A 26953-nucleotide genomic window follows, 5' to 3' on the forward strand; every position below is an offset into this window, starting at 1 on the left:
AATTGTCTTCTTTATTGTGGCCTATTGTCAGTTCATCCTCATCTCAAAATCTGCATATGCTAATAATGTGCTTTTAAGACTGGGTTGTTAACAGTAGTATGTATTGTTATCACATTGTTAGTCAACATAAATTAGTGGAGGAGCTGATACACAGTATCCTTTGTGAATGCATGCAGTTTAGAATAACAGCCATTAGATAATGATGGACAGTAGCCTAGATCAATTCAAGTGCAAAAAAAATTAACTATAAATAGAGATTAGAAAATGTAAACTATTCAAAAAGATGTAACAGTGATAGATATTAAATCACTTTTTAAAAGACAATGGAATTATTTACATAAGAAAGATTTAAATTTACAGGTGAGGGGGCCCTAGCTTTTTCAGTGACTTATCCTTTGGTAATCTGATAAAACCATGGCCACTGTTTTTGGAATAATATTTTATATGCATAACATAAACTAAGGTAAATAAAATGGTTACAGAAGAAACGACTTATATTGAAATAAAGACTCCAAGTTAAGAACCCCAAGTGGGCCCTAAAATATTTTAAGCCTTGCAAGTGTTTATTATTTCCCACTTTTCAGTTGCTGCTATTCAAAATTAATTATATATTCTCATCTTTAAATTAAAACAAATTCAGAATTTTGGTGGGAGTTTGTGAGTGTTATATCTCAATCCCTTTAAGGGGCCTGATATAAGACTGGGTAATTTAGGCATTACTACTTTAAATTTTCATAGCAGTAACATTGTGTCTAAGCTAGTCAGACCTGTTTTTATCCAATGTGGGAGCAGGAGCCTGTGTCAGCCTTCTCTTGTGTGCTGTCAAAGTTTAAAATACAGTAGCTTTCCATTCCCCTTAACTGTGTTGGGACATTTGGGGAAATTTCTACCTTCTACTGTGGTTCTTTTCATTTTTCATTTATTAACCTATTTTCATTTCACACTATGGTATTTATTTAATATATACTTTGTATTTATGGAAAAAACTATATAAGTAAAATGTAAAAGATGGGTTAATTTTCAAACAACTTTTTTATAAAGAGACATTTTTCGTAAGGGCTACTTCCTAAGGAGTGACCTCTGTTTTATAAATAATGGTCTCCTTTTGAGGACATAGGACATAGCAACACATTTAAAATAATTCTCTGGTTTTCACTCATTATCATATTTTTCAATTATTAAAAATGATGCTTCACAAAGAAGTGAAACTGCATATCCTAACATTTACTCCACTTTTCACTTGGAAAAATTTCTTGATGGAATCAGAATAAATTAAATTATATATAAACACATGAAATATTAGTCTAATTTTCTGTTAGGGTAATTGTAGCTATTTCCCAAAGTTTTGTTATATAATAAGATGTTTATTATTAATGTAAGATAAATCTTTAAAATAAATGTAAAGATGGATACTCTTAAAAAATAGGTTTTAAGCAATTTAAGAAATAATATATAAAGAGATATACCTTTTGTTTCTGTTTATTATGATGAAGATATATAAAGATGTTAGACTAAAAACATGTAGCAAACTACTGAAGACACTTATTTCTAAAGAAAAGTGTTCTTTAATGAGAACACTTGGACACAGGAGGGGGAACATATGGGGTCGGGGGAGGGGGGGGATAGCATTAGGAGATACACCTAATGTAAATGATGAGTTAATGGGTGCAGCACACCAACATGGCACATGTATACACATGTAACAAACCTGCATGTTGTGCACATGTACCCTAGAACATAAAGTATAATAAAAAAAAAGTGTTCTTTTAAAATAGTTTTTCAGAAACAAAAAGACAGCTATGATATTTACACTATGAAGTTACCTTTTCATTTCTCTTGCCATGTAACTGTTACTAATAATTAAATACTTTTTATATATTTACATTTAATGTCAGTTATTTTGAGATATTCTAGATGCACTTATATGAAAATACTGAACTTAGATAGTAAATCACATGATAGTATATGGATTTAAAAGTATTTAAAAATGCTCTGACTTATATGTTACCCTATGACTTTAAAATGTTAAATAATCACAAGATATGGTGTAGAATAAAGCCAATATTCACTTTCTAAAGTCACCTAATCTAATATCAACTAGTACACAATTATTTGCCATATAATTCATGACATTTGGGAAATTATGTCCTTTTTTTCTTTTTTTTTTTTAAATTACTTGCATTTTTCATTATCCAAAATAAGATTGAGATAACTTATAGGTAAAGTGGATGTCATTGAAACATTAGCTTTGAGGGAGACTAATGCTTTCTTGACTGTCGGTATTATATAAGCATTTCCATTTTTGTGCTTACAACTGGATGGGGAGGAATAATTTTATTTGAAATATACTTTGGCATGTTTTACTTTTGAATTCTGGAGCCAGAGCTAGTGTTTTTAAAGTCCTCTCCCAAATTGTGGGGCTGGTATTAGAAAACATTTATTGATCATGTTAGATGTAAAAGTATTATGCTAGGTTCCAGGGATAGAAAGGTCAACAATGAGAGGTTGCTTAAATTTAAGGATACTTCCTTCAACAAGGATTAAGTTTTGGTATTAGATTTATTTGTGGTCAAAGAGATCATGTTGTTTCAGAATTATTGTTTCAGTTAATACCCATTCTGAATTGAATCAGTTGGCATAGCTAAAGTGCACCGAGATAGACAGCCAGTTAACCAGTTTTCTACAGGGTAATTTTTCTTGTGGATCGGGTTTAAATATGGCTACAGACTTCAAAGTCACCCTATTTTCTTATAACCTCATTTTGATTCTTCTGTTTAAATGTTCAGGTGTATAGTGTTTTCTGAAAGCCTTTTTATATCTTAGTTGGTATAGTACTAAACAGCTTCAGGTGCTACAGAATTAATGCTTATATGGTTTTCTTCACTCTTGAAAATGTTAGGAAAAGTCATTGAATTCTTTAAAATAGAATAATTCACATATTTCACGTATTCCATTTAGGGAATTCATTTTGGAAAGCAAGCAGTTTTGTTTGTTGTTTTTTTATGACTGAGCGACTATTATCTTTGCTGGAAATTACTTTGAAAGGCAGATTTGGTTTTTTAGAAATTCTTAAGAAGTTTCATTTGAAATTGCTCAGAATATGTTGGGGAAAAGAAAAATTTTTACATACTCCATAATTTTAAACAGTTACCTTTTTCAAAATCAGTTTGATGCATCATAACCAAATAGCAGAAGGGCACAAAAGATCAACTGAGCTGCTTTTTGACTAACGTTTCAGGGATTGTGAAGCAGCAGATAGACAGCCATATCACAGATCCAGATCAACAGAACAACGGCCTCTCCTTGAGCGGACCACCACCCGCTCCAGATCCACTGAACGTCCTGATACAAACCTCATGAGGTCGATGCCTTCATTAATGACTGGAAGATCTGCCCCTCCTTCACCTGCCTTATCGAGGTGAAAGATAAATCAATCAGACTAATTTCCCTTTGCCCCACCAGCACACCATTTTATTTTCCCAGCAACTAAATGGTCTCTTCTATCATCTTTGGCTGATCACTAGTAATAATTGATACTAACCTTTCAATGTAAACACACTATTTATATTCAGTGGATATAATAGTGTGTGGCTGCCATTGTAATTTGTTTATTAACTGTCCTGACTGCATTTGTTTTGTGATTTCTCATTAATCAGGAGTCCTGGGTAAATTCCGTCATTAACTGTCATGTTCCTCTCCTACAGAATGAGAAACTATTTGTGTCCATTACACATCACTTTTCAAATCATCATAATGATTACAAATAAAACTAGATTTTTTAGTTTCTATCGATACTACTGTTATGTATTAACCAATATTTTCCTTAGTTAAATCTTGAATTGTTCAGGGTTTTATTTGTAGTTTCATGAGATGTTTTCTAATAAAGGGATATTTAATATAAGCCTGAGTAAAAATCTCTGGATCAAGGGAGAAAGGTTAGTGTTGAAAGTTTGAAATCTGGTAGAAAGAAAAGTACAGTCTTTTCTTTCTTGATCTGCGAAATTGTCCTCTTGCTTTCAATGGATAGAGTACTAATTTACATTAATAATTCCATGGATTTTACTGTAGGGTTTTGTGTGCATGTATGTGTATGTATGCATATTACACCAAAAATAAACATCTTTTGCTATTTAATCATTCAGATATCCATATTTTGTCTAGTTTTCCTAACCTTTTAATCTGCAGCCAAACTTCTTTTTAAATTGTATTTATACAGCTATCATATGAACCAAATATAGGTATTAAAAATATGTAACTCATTATACTGAAAATTAATATTAATTGTGTGTCTTTAGGTCTCATCCTCGTACTGGGTCTGTCCAGACAAGCCCATCAAGTACTCCAGTGGCAGGACGAAGGGGCCGACAGCTTCCACAGCTTCCACCAAAGGGAACATTGGATAGAAGTAAGTTTTATTTCTAATTATGTCGTTTAGGAAATACACATGGAAGCTAAGGTGAATCAAGATTTTCTTACTTTTGTGTTAGTTTTCTTCTTTTGTTAATTGTATGCCTTGTCTTATTTGATAATAGTTATATTTATAAATATTATGTATTTTTGCATTAAAAATTTGTAATATTTCCAGGTAAAATAAGGTATCTTTATTGCTCTTGCACATTTTTAAATTTGAATAAATGCATCTTAAAAAGTAAACATAATAGTCTTAAATGAGCTGTTGGATAATATTTCTTTGCCACAACTAAGTTTATGTAATTGTTGATAGTTATATAAAGTTTATTAGTAACTAGCCAAATCAATTTTCACACACTGCAAAGGACTGGTTAGCTGATGCACAACAATGGTGATCCTTCTCAATACTGGAGAACAAGAAAAAGGTAATCATGAATATACAATGAAAGATGCATGTTGTACTGATGTTTTTATTAATTTTACATTTTTGCATAAAAAGCACTATTTGCTGACACACACATGAACATACTTCCCAAACTTCTATAAATTCTTGGATAAAGGACCTCTAAAAGCATGGATAACTGAATATAACGGTTTTTAAAATCATTTTTTCAATGATCCCTTTATTTAGTAACTGGATGTGTTTTGCAAATAATACGTATATATTTAAATCACTTAACTTTTCTCTAGTAGATAATACATTCTGTGCCTTTGGAAATTTCTGTTGTTTTTAACCCCTGTGCTTTGGTTCCCTGTTTTTCCTTTTTTTTTTTTTTTCTTTTGTTTTTGTTTTGTTTTTTATTTTTATTTTGTTTCCCTAGACAATGGAGTCAAGGAGATAGAACCTTATGAAGGTCTGTACATAAAGGAGGGTTTGTTTTGTGCTAACAGCCTTTTTGGGGAGCTAGTAAGCAAAAATAAACCCAACTGCAATTGATGTCCCTTTGTTGTATAGACTTATATACAGTAAAATTATTTTGTTTTATGATATCTGACAAAGTATTCAACTTTTTTTTTAACTTGGAAATTATACCAAGGAGTTAAATTTCTTTGATTGATGAAGTAAGAATGCAAGGAGTTTAACTTCTTTTAAATGAGCAGATAAAATGTGCTCTTTCATAAAATTTTTATGTACCTTTTAACCAGAATACTAGATTTTGAGTAAGACTTTAACCAAAGATATCAATTGCAGTCTACGTTTACATCATTGAGGATGTACACATAGTTTAGTTATATTTATCATCATATATTTCATTTTTTATTTATGATGATATTTTTAATTATTAAATTTGGCTTTCTAGAAAATAAAGTTGTTGAATTAGATAGTGATTGTGGCTTGTGTTTCCAACATCATTTTTCATGTTGTAGCAAGACTTACATATAAGACTTACGTATATCAGAGTTAAATATGATACAGTTTTATTATCAAACACTACATTATGACTCAGAAGAAAATACTGAATGGTGATATATGGAGTGTCATACATTTGCTAGATCAATACAAAATCATCTGCCTGTTATGGAAATCTGAAATTAACTTTGTATCTTTACAAACTTGTTGACTGTTTACTGATGAATCTCTAGCACATAGAATAATGCCTGGCACATTGTAGACCCTCAATAAATCTTTGTTGAAAAAATTCATGAAATATTTATTTAAAAAGGGAAAAGCTACCTCAAATAGTATACAAAGTACCACTACAATAATCTTGTCATTCTATATATGTTTATATTAAAATTCATATTTCTGTAAACTATTTGTAACAAATTTGTAAGTGTGCTGCATTTGAGCAGCAATACTTTTATACCCTTATATAACTTGTTGATATAAGTTGTGTTCTTGTTAACTGGATGATGGTCAACTTCTGTTTTGTCATTCTTTCTATTTCCAAGTACCATAATTTTGAACAATCCAGTGATATTGTGACTGATGGTCTATTATGCTGCCTGATAAAAAGAGTTCACAGCATTTTTATAGTTCTTAATTATTTGCATAAAATTGGGGGCATAGAATTTTAAATCACTTTTCCTAAGGAAAGTTTAGTAATATTTATGTAACTTTTTTTCTCTTCAGTGTTTTTAAAGATGGAGTTTCAACATCATTTATTGGCATATAAACTCAGAAACTATCATTTGTGCACATTTTTAAAATTGAATTTTTAATGTCGTTTATAGCAATAGACTGTTGAAATACAAGTAGCTCTATTCTTTGTCATAGTAAGTATACTAGAAAACAGAGCCTATTGGTGATGCTGAAAGTCAGGGTTGGTGAAGTTTCTAATGGGCTTCTCAGTAAAGATTCTCTTTACTATTGTTTTTGACCCTGTAAAATTAATTAAAACCAAAATTTTCCTTTAAAGTCCCCAATTGTGATTTTTCCATTTTTTTAATTTCATAAAAGAAAGAGGAGCCAAAACCTCCCTTACCCTTTTTAATATGAAATAAAAGGGGTTTTGTTTTATATAAAAGTATGGATGATTTTTTAAAGTGTTTTTATAAATGCTGATATGGAGACTTCAGTAGATTATGCAAACTTTTTTAGTTTTAAAGAAGATATAATATCTCTTTTAGAAATCTCAACTTCAGTTAATCTTCAGTAAGTAGCACAAAATAGACTTACCAGTTGATGGTCTAAATCAAATTATGTTTGGATTATCACCTAAAAAGTTAATTGTGAGAAGTTGTAATTTAATGGCATTATTTTAGAATTAAAGTATTGAAATATTTATTTTCAAATCCTTTTCGACAGCCAACGTATGACCGAGTCATACTTTAACTCTTTATGATTTTGATTATTTTATATTTTAGTCTTATGTATTTAGCCACTTATCTTTGTTTAGAACCAGAGAAGTAAAATAAGAATAATATAGAAAGCACAATGTACTAAAAAACTATAAGGCATTGTTATTATTTTATTTTTCCCTTTTATGTACTGCCATTTTGTAAAATGTCATGTTCTCTTTTTCTAGAAGAAAAGTTATATAACTTTTTTTAGTAATATACCAAGTTTATATATAAAGTATTTTGCCTACTTTACCCAGTTATCCACATATTACAAATATTTTAAAAGTCACAGTTTCTCTTTTACAAAGTCATCATAAAAGCAGACAATGTGATAATTAACCAGTAAATTTATTTACTTTTCTATAGCATGTCAGAAACTTATTAAAAGTAATCTATTGGGCCAGGTGCAGTGGCTCCTGTGGCTCACATCTGTAATCCCAGCACTTTGGGAGGCTGAGGCGGGTGGATCGCTTGAGCTCGGGAGTTCAAGACCAACCTGGGTAACGTGGTGAAACCCCATCGCTACAAAAAAATACAAAATTAGCCAGGCATGGTGGTGCACTCCCATAGTCCCAACTACTCAGGAGGCTGAGTTGGGAGGATCACTTGAGCCCAGGAGACGCAGGTTGCAGTGAGCTGTGATTGTGCCACTGCACTCCAGCCTGGGTGATAGTGAGACTCTGTTTCTAAATAAATAAATAAATAAATAAATAAATATTGGTGTATTTATCATTCTGAATAATTTAGAATTTTTTATTTGTTTAGTTTCTTTGAAGAGTAACAGATACACCTATTTGGTCTTATATTTTTCTTTACCTTTGCTTATGCAAGTACAGAAGTTAATGAAGAAACTGAGCATGTCGAAGAGCAGGGGGAAGAAAAGCAGGGAGAAGAGGTCAAGGCAGGTCTGTCTGACTGCGTATCTAAAATAAATAAGCGAATGTTTTCAAATATGACTTTTCAATTTTACATAAGACTTTAGGCTCCAAATTTATAACTGCACAATGAAGAACAGATTGTTTTTCAGCACTAACTTTAAGATAAATTACCTAATTTTATTAATGAATGGGTATTACTTAAGCTATCTAGGCAATTTGTCAGAATATGTAATTTACCCAACTGGCTAAATATTTTCCCTGATGTTTAAATCAAACTAGAATTATAGATAGTGCCCCTGACCAAGATATACACCTACCCTTTACCCAGCTTTACATTCATTTGTTTATTCAAAAAAATTTAACGAGTACCTACTAGAAAACTATACTTTATCATGTGTTGTGGTGAGTAAAGGTTTGTTGAAGCTTTAGCACCTTCTCCCATGGATTTTGAATCTAGTAGAAGCAAATTATAAAGAAATATAGAGCAGAATATAAATTCCATTAAAACATTTATAGACCATGATCATTTTTTCCATTATATTTTTTTCCTAAAGTAAAGCAATTATAGGTTTCTCTTCTTCATCCCAGTTCAATATTACTCTAATATTTATTGTCAATCATAATTTCTCCCCATCTTTCTAAATGAAATGCATACCTTTTATTTTTGTTGCTTTTAAAGTCCCTATTATGTTTATCTATCATAATGTTTAATGTTGGTGAAAGGATTTTAAAACTTAAAAGATTCCAGCCTGGCCAACATGGCGAAACCCCATCTCTACTAAAAATAAAAAAATTAGCTGGGCATGGTGGTATGCGCCTGTAGTCCCAGCTACCTGGGAGGCCGAAGCAGGAGAATCGCTTGAACCCGAGAGGCAGAGGTTACAGTGAGCCAAGATCATGCCACTGCACTCCAGCCTCGGCAACAGAGCGAGACTCTGTCTCAAAAAAGTTAAAACATTATATAATCAGTAAATCAGTGTATTTTTATATACTACCTTTATCAAATTTTCACTATTTTTATTTGAAACTCAGAATTGAATACTAATCTTATCCAATTGTCAAGTTTAATTGTAACTTTCTTTGAATGATACAGAATATCTTTAATTTTATCAAGTGTTTAACTGACCACTTTTTATTTATGAATAATAGAGTGTTCTTTTTATGCCTTTTTTTCCTCTGCTTTCCATGGTGTGAAAGCAATACCATTACGTATATTATACCTAAGATATATTTTCATGGAAGCATTCTTTCAGTGGAGTTTTTAGTTTTATAACTGAAAACATCTCTTAAGCTACTAGAATTGCTCATTATCAGCAACTTTTCAATGTCATAAAGGTGACAAATATCAAAGTCATCTGATAATGGAAACAGGCAAGTTTAATTGCATATTTCTAGACATATAGAATTGCTTGGGTTCTGAATATCTAGTATCTAACTTCCAGAATGTCATTTTTCTTCCATTTTCCTGGAATAATTTAGGAATCACATTTTTATGGAATACTATAAGAATGAATTTCATTTTAGCTTAGCTGTTAATGTTTTCCTATTAGCTCATTCTTCTGCATCTCATATAGTCCATACAAACACTGCAGCCTTTCACGCCATTAATTGTCTTCCACATTAAAGTCATTTTTTAAGATAGCATTAGTTTGGGGACTTCAGCAATAGTTAATATCACTTTTCCTTATTTTAAATAAATTAAGATAAAGACGCCCATGTGCTAAACCAGTTTGTTGCTGGTGTTTTATTGTCAAAAGTAATTAGTAAGTTGCATCAGTTTTTAAATTAACATAAAAGCATAACTATATACTATTAAGATGATGTTTCACTTAATTTGGTTTTTATTAATTCTCCTATGAGATAGGAAGTATATACTTTTCTCTTGTGTTCATTAATATGGGATGTCATGTGTAGTGCATGAATTTGTTTCCCTATTGTGTGATTTCATCTTTTTTGATGTGCTTTGTTTTTATTTTGGTTATTAATGATCTTAATCATTAATCACTATTGTCTGTTTTCAATATTATAAAGACAATGAGGGAGAAACACCAACACCACCTACTAATGGGAAAAAAGGCAAGTCTTCAAATGAAGTTTATGGTGCCTTTCTAGAATTAAACACTCCGTATTGATATTTGTAATATACTTGAATTGCTTTTTAAACTAAGCATAAGCACAAGTATTAGTCTCAATTTAAGTTATCCGGTATTTAATATGTCTATTCTTTTTTATTTATTTCTAAATAGGAAATTAGTCTTCAAAATACTTACTTTTAATGATTCTGATACAATTCTATTTTATTGAACTGTAATGGCATTAAAATTGGAAGATTAACTTTGTTGATCATGTTAAGGGAAAGGATTCTGAGGAAGATACTAGTGGTCATGTTATACATTTACAGAATCACAGCATGGATATTTTTTATTCCAGAAATCGTTTTAAAATTGAATTATTTTAAAAACATTTTAAAGTAGAAGTTTAAAGTAGAAAATGAGACAAATTTAATCATAAGTTTAACAATAATATAAAAGGAAGATTTATAACATTTGTGGATTTTTCATAGTTCTATATACATGAATTAAAACTGCCTGGAAAGTAAAAAGATGATTGATTTTAATACTTAGATGTGATTTTCCTATAATTATTGCTGACATAATTCTGTAATCTGCCACAACCAAATTCTATCAAAATGGTAGGACTGTGTATGTTTTGCAGTAATTGATTATCAAATATGTCTACATATATTGATTTAGAATATTAGCATTTTAAAATGATTTTATCAAAAAAGTAACATCCCGTTCTATATCATAAAATTTGGCTCAAGCGATTCTCCTGCCTCAGCCTCCTGAGTAGCTGGGATTACAGGCGCCTGCCACCACACCCGGCTGAGTTTTGTGTTTCTAGTAAAGACGGGTTTCACCATGTTGGCCGGGCTGATCTCAGACTCCTGACCTCAAGTGATCCTCCCGCCTCGGCCTCCCAAAGTGCTGGGATTACAGGTGTGAACCACTGCTCCCGGCTTCAGATTTCTCATAACGTCTTTATTTTGCAAAGGCAGTTTCACATGTAAAGTTTTCTAGTGACAATGATTGTTGAAACCTCAGTTATAAATTTGTTTTTATATGCACACTTATAAATTTGTGTTTTTATCATTATATGAAATCCTCTCCACTGTAAAACATTGCTATTGCTATATAAATTAATCCAACATATGATATAGTTGAACCTAGAAATTAATGAATAAATTTCTAAGATGAGAACTCTGCACATATTTAACATATGCTAACTTGGTTTTTACTTGGCTTAATGTTTTGATTATACCTATAATTAAGATTTAGTTATTCAATTTGTCCTTTGCTATCTTTTTCTGAGAGAATGGCTTTTTATTTACAGTTTATTTTATATATCACAATAAAGTTCCTAAGTAAGTTTAAGGGAGGACTTTTTTTTTAATTGGTTAAAGCATATTGTGGATATGTTAAAGTATATTGTTGTAGCAAGTGCAGTCAGAAGGATAGTTGGGGCTAGAGGGGTGACTCTCATATGAACTTATAGATTATAGTTGGGATTTTGGTTTTTATCACATAAAATGGGAAGGTTTGGATTAAAGTGACACAATACCCCTTTTTTTTTTAGTAAGATGACTTCAATTGCTACGTTGAGAATGCCCTCAAGAATTAAGATTGCTAACAGGGAACATTGTTAGGTTTTGCACTAACCCCGGAAACAGATGATACTGGTTTAGACCAGTGTGATAGCAGTATAAGTTGTTGGATTCTGAATAGATATTGAAGATAGAGCCAACAACATTTCCCAACAAGGTAAAAGAGAAAGAAAGATTCCATAATGACATCCAAGTTTTTAGCCTAAGTGGAAAAATAATGGAGTTTCTATTAACTAATACAGGGAAATACTTGAGAATAATAGATTGAGTGAGAGTATCAGGTGCTCAGTTTTGGATATGATAAGTTAGAGATGCTGTTAGACATCCAAGTGAAGATGCCAAATTAAATATGGTCTACATTTCATATTAGAGGTGTAGACTGTAGCTATAAATCTGGGACTCATCCATATAAAGAGGTATTTACACTGTAAGACTGGTTATCAAGAGGACAAGTAGACACATGTAGGTAGATAAAGAAGAGGTCCAGGAAGTATAAACTGGACCACTTTGATACTTTGAAGTTGAGAAGATGAAGCAGCCAGAAATGGAGAAATTGGGAGAAGAGTAACAAGTTAAGAAATTACTTGAAGGAGAGAATTATCAAGAATGTGAAACAATCAGCACACTTAGCAAGTAGGAAGTCACCATGTTGACTTTTATTAAGAGCAGTTTTGGTAGAGTGATAAGGGCTAAAGGACTGATTAGAGTAGATTCAAGGGAAGAGAGGAATGGAGACAGCAAGTGCAGACACTTTTGAAAGGCTGTAAAGGGAAGAAAAGAAAAATATCTAGAGCTGTGAGGAGAGGTCAAAGAAACAGAATACATGAAGGATATGTGGGAAACTTCTTGTTCCCTTGGCTTCTTCTGAATCCAGGTCTGCCACTTTGCTGTTTAATGCCATGTGGCCTCGAACCGTGTGCCTGTAGTTCACCAAGATATCTATCAGTGTTCTGTGACATAGCTCCTTGATTTAGAATCAAATACTTTTAGATTTGGAAGGAACATTATACATCTTTTGATAAAACTATTTTCCCTTATAGATAAAGGAGGAGAATTCTGGAGGATAACTACCTTTCTTCAATCCACATAGCAGCAGATCTCTAGTCTAGACTTAATCTCATGTATTGATATACCATGCCTCCTCATAGCGTTCTATGACACTGTTCTAGATTGTGTTCTCTTTGCATGGACTTCAACCGGTTTTTTGTTTGTTTGTTTTTTGTTTTTTGCTGTTGTTGTAATTGTTGCTTTTAGACGTTAGCTAAAGATGTAGTTCAACCAATATCTTCTATTTTAAATGTATTATACTAGATAGCCATTAAGGATGCAAAGATAAACAAGACATATTTCTTGCCTTTAGGGAGCTCCCAAGGGAAAAAAATAATATAATGATAAGAAATAAAACATAGCTGGTAAAATTACTCTATAATGTGTAACTTACATTAAGTGTCTTAAGATCATGGTACATATTCAGGGTCAATTTTATAAGGAGAAGGAAAGTTTTGAGAGGTTCTGGGTAGGTTTTCAGTCCCAAATATTTCTGCCATTACCTGTCATGGTATTTCATATTCCGCTATTACCTAATGGCTTATTTTCGTAATACAAAGCTTTTAGCCTTTCTAGAACACTGAAATATAAATATTCCTGAGGGCACAATCCCAAGCTATTATGATATACACATCTTCATAGAAAACAAGTGGGTGGAGGAAATCAAGTGTAGGAAAAGGTGTGGCAGACTGCTAGTTGTCTTGGAAGGGTTATAATGGCAAAATCTGTCCATTCTAAATTATATTATTTGCTGTGTAGATATGCTATAAATTTACTTTTTAAAATAATTTGGTATATTAAAATTGCTTAGAACAAATAGTTGTCACATAATAGGCCAGGTGCAGTGGCTCACAGATGTAATCCCAAAGCTTTAGGAGGCCGAGGCAGGAGGATTGCTTGAGGAAAGGAGTTTGAGACCAGCCTGGACAACCTAATAAGACCCTGCCTCTATCAAAAAAAATTTTTTTTTAATTACCCAAGCGTAGTGGTGTACACCTCTAGTCCCAGCTACTTGGGAGCTTGAGGCAGGAAGATCGCTGAACCCAGGAGTTTGAGGCTCCAGTGAGCTGTGATTGCACCACCACACTCCAGCCGGGGTGACAAAGGGTGACTCTGTCTCTAAAGCAAATATACAAACAAATAAGTTTGAAGTTGGGAAGATGAAGCGGAACAATACTTGTCGCATAATAATTACTATATAAATGTTAGTTATTATTACTATAATTTCTTAGTAATGTCTTGCTATGATTTTGTATTTTCAGCAAAATATCTGAAAATTTTAGTTTTATATTTAAAGTCAAATTAAGTCTGATTATGATCACCCTGAAGCAGTTGTTAAACATAAACATAAACAAATGTGTATATATACACACACACACACACACACATACATACATATATATACACACACAGTAATGTACCACATAATGCTGTTTTGGTCAATAACAGACTCCATATACAACAATAGTCTCATAATATTATCATACTATATTTTTCCTGTACCTTTTCTATATTTAGATATGCTTAAATACATATATACTTATCATTGTGTTGTAATTGCCTGCAATATTTAGTATAGTAACATGCTGTACAGGTTTGTAGCCTAGGAGCAACAAGCTATATCAAATAGCCTAGGTATATAGTAGGTTACCCCATCTAGGTTTGTGTGAGTACACTTTGTGATCTTTGCACAATGACGAAATCACCTAACAATGCATTTCTCAGAACATATCCCTGTCATTAAGCAATGTACGACTGTATATAGTTTCATAGATTTTTGGGAATTAGTAATCATGATGCTATTCTTAATCAAATGACTTACATAAGAAACAATACCAGGGTGGAAATAAATAGGATTGGATTGCAGCATAAGTTATCTCATAATGTGCTAATACATTTCTCATATTTCAATGCATGTGTAAAAATCAATATACAAATTTTAGGATACTTTTCTCTAGGCCAGAGAACTGTTTAATCCATTAGGATTTAACAAAAAGTAAGAATTTTTGGAAATGTGGCTGATAAAGTCTAAAGTATCAAATAGTTTTCTTTCCAATTTATTCTTTATGTTTTATTATTGTTGGTTAATTTTGTTTGGTTTTGGAAAGTTAACATCTACAAACTTCCTAATTGACTGTTAGTGATTAATTCTTTGCCAGGATTATATAGACTAAACCCTACCATATCACCTATTAAAAATACACAATGAGATTGAAAAAAAATATATTTTGTTCCTTTAATGTGTACAATGTCTACATTGTTTCAAATACAGATAACCTTATAAATAAGAAAGAAAGAAAAGGAACGAGGGAGGGGAGGGGGGAAAATAAAAACAAGCAAACGTATTTAAAAAGTTTACAAAGGAACCAAAAGTGATAGTTATTTTGACAGTCTTTGTAATTAATGATTGCTTCTGCAGGCATTCTAGGTATTGAATACCATTTAGGGTGATAGGATACAACAGTGATAGAGGATCTTGGCTTTGTTTTGTTGCCTCTCTCTATTCTCATGAATGCTACTAGGGCAGGGAGAATGTTAGCACCCATATCTTAATTTCCAAATTTGACTAGTATCTACCTAGGAGTGGATTTTATAGTGGAATTGGTGGATATTTCCTAACTATATCATTCCTTCCCAACTTAGATAAATGAACATGTGTCCAAAATTAATATGAGAGGGATTCAGGGATACTTTAAAATACCAAGGGATTTATCATATGTTTTTGAGCAGGATGGACATTCAATCACATCTGTATTAAGAAAAGTAACTTGGTGACAGCAAGCAAGATGGACTTGAAAGAGAAGAAACTGAGGGCATAGGACCATTTAGGGCAATTCAGTCATCCAATATTTGATAGCCTGAACTAAAGCAGAGGTTGGAATAAAGTGGAAGGAACGCCCTTAAGATTTCCTCTCCCCATTCATAATCCATAAGCTTAAGTGTACCTGTTGTTTAAGTGAAGTACTTGTAAATGAATATTTCTAATTTCTTTTCCTAACCTTTCCTTTCATTCTGGGAGACCGTTCCCCTTAAATTTACTTTTGTTTCCCTTTTCTCATCTTATTTCTTCTATGCTTCCAAAGTCCCAACTGACTAATCAAATTTAGGAAAGAACTCCCTTTCACCTCATACCTTCCTGCAAACTTAGTTATTCTTCAAGGCTATATCATTGTTGACTTCCTAAATGCTATCCTTAAATCATCTTCTCTTTGTTGTTGAAAGTAACTTAATCTTAGGAAGGTGATATGATACAAGACAAAGAGCTTAGTTCTTGAAACTTTGCCTTAGGGCCTGCTTTACAGTGTACTAACTGTGTGACTCTAGACCTTTGCCCCAAGTTAGTTCATCTGAGTAAAGGAAATTGTAACGTATTTCTTCCATTCCCAGTATGCTACTTTGAAAATCAAGTGATGTAATGAGTATGAAATTGTAAGCTAAGATAATTTTTCAGTGCTTATCCTTATCAGTCAGCTCTATTTTCTCACCTGTATAAACCACCTAATAGAAGGTCCCATCTGTGTTTTGTAGGGTCAAACGTGATGCCATCTATGAAGGCACATTGGAACATATAATATTATATAAATCTTACTAATAAATGAATTTATGCTATTTTATTTTATTTAGAGAAAGGGTCTCACGGTCACTCAGGCTGTAGTGCAGTGGTGCAATAATAGCTCACTGCAGCCTTGATCTCCTGGGCTCAAGTGATTCTCCCACCTCAGCCTTCCAAGTAGCTGAACTTGTGCCACTATGCCTGGCTAATTTTTTAAAGTTTTTTTAGAGATAGAATCTCTTAAAAAAAAAAAAAAAGATGTAAAAAAAGAGAACCTATGTTGTCCAGGCTGGTCTCAAACTGTATGCTCTTTAAATTATAGTGTTCAGATAGAATTGGCTACATAGTGTGATAAAGACTAGCTGGAATATAATTACTTTGCAGACATATGGGTTTCTTAAATATTACTTACTAAAAAGTCACCTCATAGTTAAGTCTCCATGAATATAATCATTCTTCAAATTACCTAATATTTATTAAATTAACTTTAATCTATAAAGATGGGATACATACAATGATCATTTAAGAATTTCAAATCTTAAAGCTTGTTCCTCTGTATTTTATTGAATTTTAAAAACAAATAAATTTACAACTTTTAATTACATGCCATTTTATTAATTCTGTTCTTTTTATGACTTTAATTCTGTTTGGGATATACTGAAAGTAAATTTTAGTGCTTTGGAATTTGAAATTTATTAAGCAGAATTTTAATGTCACATTTCTATATTTAAAATGTTAACTGCATATTACATAGTTTATGTGAGAATTTAGGAAAAATATCCCCCCAAATCCCATAGATCCCTGAAGTGTATTTAGATTCTTGTTATGCACATTGTCTAATGTTTCTGATAAGCTCTGATTATTATTTTTGATTTATACTAGAAGTTACATGGGAAGATCAGCAGAGAAAGGTGAATGGTACAATAAGTGATGACAAACCATTGCCGAAAAAGAAACATCAATCTGAGCCAGGTTTGTCAGGCTTTGGAAACCATATGAAAGCATGAGACTACAAGCATTGCATTTCATGCTTTCTAAAATGCGTGTGTACTTGTTGTACCTCATTTTTCTCATTTTGGTGTGAACTTGATAGTGTGTAGATTCCATTTAGATTAGAGTGGCAAATACTTTATTTCAAGATTTGTTTAGAAAACTAATTACACATACTTTGGGAAAAATATAATTATTTTATTCTTATGAAGATTAGTCCTTTAGGGAAAAAGTGACTAATTTAAACACAGATGGTCATCCACTTTACATATTTGATTACGTTGACTAAAACTGAAGTACTTCAATGCAGAGGTACTTGCTTCCCTAAAAAGTACAATAAAAGCTTAATATACTATCTAAAGTTTGTCTTTGTAGGATATTTCTATTATTTAACTGCAAATGCTATTGAGATATTTACACCATATATTGGTAATTATTTATTTACAATCTCGGGAGATAAAATATGTTGCCAACCACAAGGAAGAGGGTTAGCATAGTATGTGAATTCAATAAGGAGTCTCTTCAAACTGTTAATTCTACCAGTGAATTGAAACAAAGTGTTTTTGTTTTCTTCTCCCTTTCTTCTTTTTTTATGGAGACATATGATTAACCCATTTATGCTGGAGGTTGCACATTTTTTGTGTGTGAAAAATCAGACCTTGACAATGAACTTAAGCAGTAGGATATAAATAATTCCCACAAGCTTAGCATTCCAATTATGAAACACTAGGCATAAATGGGTTAAGTAGAAGACAAAACTTGAACCAAGAATAAAATTTAAAAAGGCAAAGTGCAGAGATAATTGATTAACTAAAAATCCAGTACTACTTTTAATTAGTAATTGGATGAGAATACATTGATTCATTGAAAATTTAAAAATTCAAATGGAGTTTTACTAATGATATTATAATTTAAAATGTTGTGTCTGTAGTAATAAAGTATTTTTATGTACTGACTCATTTCATGTTAAAGCTCTAAGATTCATATTTTAAAAGATGTCAATGTAAAAATTAAACTAGTGTTTAACAAGTATTTGTTGCCATCCTGCTGTATTCCAAGCATTTTAGTTGGCACTGACTTATTAGTGTAGACAAGACAGATATAGCAATTACCTGTCTTGCTTATTATGTTTGCATATTATGCATATTATGTCTGCAAAAATACATAATTTAAAAATAATTATACTCATGATTAAGCTATTACAATTGTAATAAGTGCTTTAAGGAGGATAGGATGCTTTGAGAAAATGTATCATGTAACTTAAGTCTGAAGAGCAAAGAAAGATGGCATAGTGAAAACTTAATCTGTGAATTTTTTTTAGTAAAACAGTACATACTGAAAATGTAATAAAATAAACTGGAATTCACATTGGGAATTTAAATTTATTCATAAAGTTGTAAGAAAATATATATCTTTTCAAATCTTCGGTTAATACCAGTTTATTGGGAAAACACTGATTAGCTTAATATATTTAAGGATATTTTTAAGTAAACAAGATAAATATAAAATCAATGTTTTGTTATGATTTATATATCAAAAATTATTACTGTAAACCTCTCCCCTTGCTACATTGTATGATACATGTTATCCTTGATCATAAACTATTATTTATTTGTTGTCCACTTTGTCATCATGTCCAATACATGAATATGTTTGTGGCCATATATATCTATGTAAATAAGTTACATTGTATATTAAAACACAAAACAATGCAATGTTTACCTAAAAAATATTTTGACATCTCAGAAACACAACATTTTAAAGATCTACTTTAAATATTTTATTTAGTTGAATTTAACTATAGTGCCTTAATGTCATAGTTTAAAATGATTATAGTTTTTTTTTTGTTTTGGCGATTATGTATTTTCCTGTATCCTAGAAAATTGGTCCTGGAAATTGAAACCCTAAATGTCGTGAGTAAGTATGCAATATTCTAAGGCAGAAAAAACAATGTTAAATTTTAGTGCTTCATAAATATTCTTATGTTTGTTTCTAAAAGGAAATTAGGATATTTAAAGAATATGTTTAATTATGAAAACTTTGGAGTAATAAAATGGGAAGAAAGTAGTAGGATACAGATATAGCAGATTATATTGCAACAACATGTTTATATGAGCCTATACTTTACAGAAGACATGTTTGGAATTATTTCTTTTAGTTTAAGTGCGTTTATATTAGTAATCTATTGATTATAAACAGTGCTTAATATCTAATTTTTATGTGCTGAAATCTAAGAAACCCACTTCAATAAATTGCCAAAGATTCCTCGTCAAAGGGTTGGTTAATTTGGCAAACTTGTGGGATCAGAAAAACTGTATGGGATTGAGCCCAAACTTGAGATGGAAAGTTGGCTGTGCATCAATAGCATCTATTGTTTTCTTTTTCAATTGATGTTTTATGAAAATCTATGCCAGAACAATTTATAATGCCTGGGAATTTGCCATTTCTGGGATGTTTACTAGCAGTAAAAATAACACTTGAATTTTTTATTTTAAATGTGAGACTATAGAACCAAAGAGCTAAATGGCATGACATGGACTAGTAAATGAGTTAACAAGTATTTGGATGAATTTTGAGTACTATGACTAATATCTTTTTTTAAAGAATAATCTTAGTATTTCTTAACTGGGATGTCTTGAGAGGATTATCAGCAAAAGAAGTGATTTGCTTGCAGTATCTTTTTTTTTTTTTTTTAAACAGAGTTTCACTCTTGTTGCCAAGCTGGAGTGCAGTGGTGCGATCTTGGCTCACTGCAACCTCCACCTCCTGATTCAAGCAATTCTCCTGCCTCAGCCTACCAAGTAGCTGGGGTTACAGGCACCCGCCACCACGCTTGGGTAATTTTTATATTTTTAGTAGAGATGGAGTTTCACCATGTTGGCCGGGATGGTCTCAAACTCCTGACCTCAGGTGATCCGCCCGCCTCGGCCTCCCAAAGTGCTAGAATTATAGGCATGAGCTACGGCGGCCGACCCTACTTGTAATATTTTTATCTTAATTGACATCAGTATAGATAAAGATCACTGGGAAATGTAATATTTATCATATTAATATCTTTCATGTGAACATAAAATATATGAATCCTATGTATTATTTTAAACCCAAGCTTTTGAAAATAATTTTTAGAGTAAATCATTTAATGTCTTCTTCCTGTAGAATGTGGATTAGAAATTTTTAGGCCTTAAAGTTAATAAAATATTTTTAATGTAAATCAAAGATACATGACCGTGGATAATCTGTTATCTTTTCAATAAGCAATCTGATCCCAGATAAGAATATTATGATCTTTAATAATTCGGTAATATTAAATATTGAAAAAAAAAGCTTTACGCAATTGAATTTTATAATTTTTACCTTCTGAGTTTATCTTTCTTTATAGTAATTAGAAATGTTTATAAGAGCATATTTCCACAGAAAATATTTTAGGCTGATATTTTATTTACCACACAAAAAAGTAGTGGGAAAGCTACCTTAAATTAGAAGTTCTTCAGGCTTAATGAATGTTTTGGAATTGATACCATTTTGCATATTCTCCAAAATTAGTCTTAGAAACTAATCTTGCACTTACGTAGTTCAGAATTTATTTACTTGGACATATAACTTTAAAATGATTATGAGCTTTGATTTGTTATTTTCTAAGTGTAAGTTATGCTACATTTAGGAAAATCTTGAATTGACACAGCTATTGTTATTGTAACTGAAACCATAATGTGCTCTTATCTTGCATCTTAGATGGAAAATTAACTCTTTTTTTTTGCAACTAAACCCTTTGCTGATATACTGTATGATTTTACAGTATTTTTGAAAGCTGAAAATATTCAGAGTAACAAATTGTTAATATTTTAATATTTAAACTATAATATTTTAATGTGTACATAAGCCCCTAGATTTGGCATTATTTGATTTAATTAATGTATTAACCTTTAAATTTTTTCTAACATGAACATTTCCATACTGTGTTCTTTATGGAATTTATAATTATAGTGTAAGTAGGGGGTTTTTTGCTTAATTTTACCTTTGGAATTATGTTTTATAAAACGTATCTTTAGGAAAAGTAAATATTCAATTAAGTGTTTTGTTAGTGAATTTTATACCGTAACATTTTTTTCTTGAGTATTTTGATATTTTGTACTTTTGTTTCTTTTTATTCTTGAATGTTTAAGATTTCTTGAAAGTAGGAAAAATTTATTTTAGTCTAAAGCGGTATTCCAAATCAGTCTTCTTATTAAGTGCTAGTTTAAGCCATCCAGTCTGGAAAAAGGAATCAGGGTTCTGTTCTTGGTCATTATCAGCAGCTTGATAATTTCTGGTAATTTCTGAATTGTTGTAAAATAAGCGTATTTTATTCTTAATGGAAAAAATGATGTAAGACAAACAAATGTTTTATATGACAAATCAGGTGGTAGAATTTGGAATTAAATACTACTAATATCTTAAGAAGTAAATAACACATTCTTTCATAGTAATCATGAAGTGAAATTTCATGATTTATGAAGTTAGTTGCTCATTTGAAATTAGTTGTTTTCTCTGCATATACAGACAAGTTTGTAATACCAAGACTGTTTTTCAGTAACCATTCTTCTTATGATAAACAGCATGCTATAGTTTGGAAATAAAATGTATTTTATTTTATTTTATTTTATTTTTATTTTTGAGACAGGGTGTCACTCTGTCGCCCAGGCTGGAGTTCAGTGGCACAACCCCGGCTCACTGCAAGCTCCACCTCCTGGGTTCATGGCATTCTCCTGCCTCAGCCTCCCATGTAGCTGGGACTACAGGCGCCCGCCACCACGCCTGGCTAATTTTTTTGTATTTTTAATAGAGACAGGGTTTCACCATGTTAGCCAGGATGGTCTCGATCTCCTGACCTCATGATCCTCCCACCTCAGTCTCCCAAAGTGCTGGGATTATAGGCGTGAGCCACAGTGCCCGGCCTGGAAATAAATTATTTTAAACTCCCTCAGTACATACTCTCTTTTTTTCTGCATTTAAAAATGTATTACATGTTGGATTTCAAAGACAAAATCAAAGAAAAACAGCACTGCCCAAAATAGGAAAGCATTTAAAAGATAAGCTTTTTAGGCCAGGCACAATGGCTGATTCCTGTAGTCCCAGCACTTCAGGAGGCCAAGGCGGGCAGGAGTTTGAGACCAGACTGACCAACATGGTGAAACCCTGTCTCTACTAAAAACACAAAAATTATCTGGGTGTGGTGGCATGCACCTGTAATCCCAGCTACTCAGGAGGCTGAGGCAGGAGAATCACTTGAACCCAGGAGGCAAAGGTTGCAGTGAGCCAAGATCATGCCACTGCAGTCTACCTTGGGTGACAAAGTGAGACTCCTTCTAAAAAAAAAAAAAAAAAAAAAGGTAACCTCTTTATGTAACTATAGTGAATTTTTAAAAATAGCAAAGTATTTGAAAATAGTGCACCTAAGTTAATAGATGGCCATTTAATAGGTTGAAATTATTGTAAATGTTCAGTAATTTTATGGTTGTAGACAAAATTATTGGAAATAATTAGTTTAGAAATGATTACTTCACATCATTTGGATTGAGAAATTTTTCAAAAAGATTTTGTCACTGTGGAGATGTTCTAGTTTGTCATCTGTAAACTTGGTAAGCATTTAGTTTTAATAGGAGATTTCTATTCTGATCTTTGTATCACTGAGGCCCTCTTACTAGGTTCTTACTTAGGCTTCTTTTTTAAAAGGTATTTCTCCTTCCCCCAAAGGAAACATTCTAAGACTCAATGAGCCCTCACACTATGGTTAGCTTCTAATTATATTCAAATTCTAATATACACTTAGAATCTTCATGCTTCTGTTTCATTGTGTCAGGAACCTTGTTAACATAGTGCTTGTTTCTATGAGACATAGACATATTTTATTCAACTGCAATTAAATCTGGTAACAGTACCAAGTGTATGCCTGTTATAAATGGTGGTAAGTGAGAACATTAGCCAATCAACAGAATCTCAGATAGATATCAAATACCCTTGGTGCAAACTGCATTTGTGGATAAAGAGGCCCCATGTGTTTGTCTTTTTTTAATTGTTTACAGATGATCATTTCTATTTGAACATGAGATATGTGTTCAGTAGAAACATAACAATAGTTAAAACATTATTACATTGGCAAGGGAAGAATTCTTAGTTTGCACAAAATTTTCATAAAAGCTCACATCATATTCTCATGAACTTGCTATATTACCAAATATGCTTGTGAAAATGATTTTATATATGCATTAATATCTATATATGCAGATATGTAGATATACAATCATGTGCCAAATCATGATGGTTCAGTCAAGGATGGATGTCTATATGACAGTGGTCACATAAGATTATAATACTGTATTTTTACTGTATCTTTTCTGTGTTTGGATATACAAAATACAACTGTGTCACAGTTGCCTATAGTATTGAATAGAATAACATGCTGTACAGGTTTGTAGCCTAGGCACAGCAGGACTATATCATAGCCTGGGTGTGTAGTAGGCTAAAGCATGTAGGTTTGTATAAGCACACTATATGATACACAATAATGAAATCACACCCATCTTGCTTTTTATATTAAATAGTTTGCAACTTGATGGTATCTTAAATTTTAAAATATTTGTTGTAAAATAATTTACCATAAGTGATGACATGGTGCTTATGAGTTTATTCAGTATAATTTATGTGTCTTTTATTTCATCATAATTTATGAAAATATTTTATTTTGTATGATGGAATGAACAAAAAACACTGTACTTGTTTTTGTTTTTACAAAGAAATTCTTTATATTTTCTGTCCAAAACAAAGATCCAGCCATAATTGTAATAGTACCTGGGCACCTAAAAGAGGGAATACAGTTACTATCCTTAATCAGTCTTAACTGGTTATTGATTAGATGAAAAGTTGAGTTTATTAGTTATAGAAGAGTCTGGTAACTGGTTATTGGATAAATGAAAAAGAAAGAGTTCTCATTAGAACCCTTCATTAACTGCACTAAAAAGTAGAATATTTGACTGTGGCATGGTAATGAGAAATATGGGAGAAGTACAGGGGATGCTCTTAGCTTCTTTCAAGGTTCACCGAAGTCTGCTAGTCATTATAATACTATATGCAAAATAAGTACTTGTCGCATATTATCATTTGCCTAAGACATGGCTGTTTAAGTAAGGTAGTTGACTATATGTTTCTCTTTTAAAATGAGGCTGTTTAAATGCAGTAGTACATAATAAAACTATAACCACAGGAAATCCAAAAAACCAAAAATATTTTGAATGTATATGATACAACTGTATTTATATATTGAGATTTTATGTATTACATTAATTTTTATTTGCTAAAGTTATATTTTTATGTAAGCTTAGTTCTGGACTCAGTAATGGATCATATTCAGATAAACTATGGCAAATGACTTAATTGATACTTTTAGTTAGTAGTGAAATCATTTTCAAAATATTTCATTTTCATCCCCTTATTAGTCATATAAATTTTGTACTTCCTGAAAAAAAGTTTTTTATTGACTCTAAGATAAGTTTTGCCATATTCCTTACAAGAATGAAAGCATTGGTGAATTACTTGACAGTTGCAGAATGTGCCACTTTGAAAAAAAAGTTTCTAATTAAATACTGTATAATAAAATGTCCAGTTCAGGCGTCACCATGAGAGAATTATTTTTTCTTCTTTGACTTTGTATTTTACATGTTTTCATTGGGTCATATAGTATCTAGTACAAAGAAAATTGACCTGGTAATCAGGAGACCCCTGTTCTATTTCTGGCTTTGCAACTGAACTTGTTTTTTATCGTTGGGTAAGTCACTGGAACTATGTGTGCCTCTGTTACTCACTAAAATTAATTAATGAGTGAATTGAGAATAATTTTTCATATTTGGATCCACGTAATATGAAAACTATTGGATTGATAACACATAAAGTAATCCAAAATATAGGAAAATACTAGGTGAAGAAAGAAGCTTCATTTATTTGTGTAGTTTTTAATACTTTCTGCAAACAATAAAATCTTTTCTTAGAGATGGAATATATGGAAACCATTATTTCATCCACTTCATACCAATTTCATTTTAACATTTGAGGAAACTCTTTTAGTAGTGTGGAAAATGTATATCTAGGGAAATTTTGTGTTTAAAAACACAATGCAACATATGAAAGTTGGCATTAGCCTAGGTTATTAATAAACTGTGATTTTCCTACCTTATTCTTCTTTGAGAAGCAGGTGAATTGATGATGGAAACAAAAATATAGCATGTATCATTTTAATGTGTATTAGTAAATTTCGGAAGAATATGAAGTTTTTTTTCTAGTGGTTAATCCTGTTAGCAGTATGGTTTGTAATTTGTGGTGAGATTTAATGTCTTATTTTCAACAGGTGAAAAAATGTGTTCATATAATAATGAAAATGATATTAAATTTCAAAATGTCATTTCTTTTCCAGTTTTCTATAATTCATACTAAGATTTCTGGGTTTTTTCTAAGAAAAATTTGTCTACATTGGTCATCTTAGCTAGTACTAATGGACTTAGTCTAATGGAAAGTTTTTATTTTATCACTATTCATATAAAGAGACAAATTTGTTACAGGAAATCATTCTCTAAAGAGCTATAATTTTAATATGTTGATATTGCAAGTATATTTTGATGCAATATGCTTTGCTGTATACATCACTCAAAAAGAATGATGCAACTATTGCAGAACTTAAATGTGGTGTTTGATTTTAGAATTTGTAGTAGCTGATTCAGCGCTAAGTGTGTAAATTAAAATAGAAAATTTTGGTTTTGTGGCATATTGTTCATCTGTGTCAATCATACTCACTAATATCTTTGGAAGAAATTTTTTCTTAGAATGCTGATTTTAACAGACATTTTTCTGTTTTGAAGTCACTGTGTAAAATGTTATTTGAACTTCTTCACTAGCACTGAGGGAAAAAGTATTTCCAAAACATGTGTCATATCTGTTGTAGTTGATGGATTTGGATGGATACATTTTAGCATAAATTTTAATAATCTATAAAGTAGCATTTGTAAGAATCTGTTGAATGAATAGGATTAAAAGGGAATATGATCAAAGAAAATTTGTCTACATTGAAGTTTAGTTTGGATTTTTAATGCTGAAATGAAGCCATATATTTCAGCTACTCTTCTAATAAAGACTTGTACTATAATTATTACTTCATTAAATTTTTATGATATTTTGCTGTATTGAAATAATTCAATTAAATATTAGCCTGATGACCATTCTTTGTTTTTGTGTGCACACTGGTTTACTGGGGAAGCATAAAAGGAATAGAAATCTGTTGAAACTATTTTTATTGCTCTTTTTGGTGATGACTCAATTAAATCTTTTCTTCAGACAATTAAAAGTTCGAAAGCATTGTAACAGACTTTAAATTAACTCAGTAATGTCTTGAACAATGTGGTCATACAACTAACACTGTTTTTACTAATGGTATCTTTCTTCAGCATTGGTGTTCAGGATTTGCTGTACGTAAATAATTGTAAACTTTTGGATCCTCTTTATTTCTACACTAACTTTATTTTTCTAAATCTCCTAACCTATAGTAGCAAAATCAACTTGCCATTAGTTCTTATGTATTTTTTTGTGGAATGCATTTGATTATAT

At 31.4% G+C, this 26953-nt stretch overlaps 1 protein-coding gene across 1 annotated transcript in view; it reads left to right on the top strand.

Annotated features, from left to right (window-relative positions):
• LOC105538042 (regulating synaptic membrane exocytosis protein 2) overlaps positions 1-26953 on the top strand; it is a gene marked incomplete at its 3' end in the record, with an annotated part of 189423 nt that overhangs the window by 137464 nt on the left and 25006 nt on the right. Inside the window, exons 15-16 of the mRNA XM_011977770.1 lie at positions 3239-3418; positions 4296-4405. Of these exons, the coding sequence (XP_011833160.1) occupies positions 3239-3418; positions 4296-4405 (290 nt within the window). The remainder of the gene's footprint in view (positions 1-3238; positions 3419-4295; positions 4406-26953) is intronic.

The sequence above is a fragment of the Mandrillus leucophaeus genome, unplaced genomic scaffold (assembly GCF_000951045.1).
Source record: "Mandrillus leucophaeus isolate KB7577 unplaced genomic scaffold, Mleu.le_1.0 Scaffold1839, whole genome shotgun sequence".
Lineage (NCBI taxonomy): Eukaryota > Metazoa > Chordata > Mammalia > Primates > Cercopithecidae > Mandrillus > Mandrillus leucophaeus.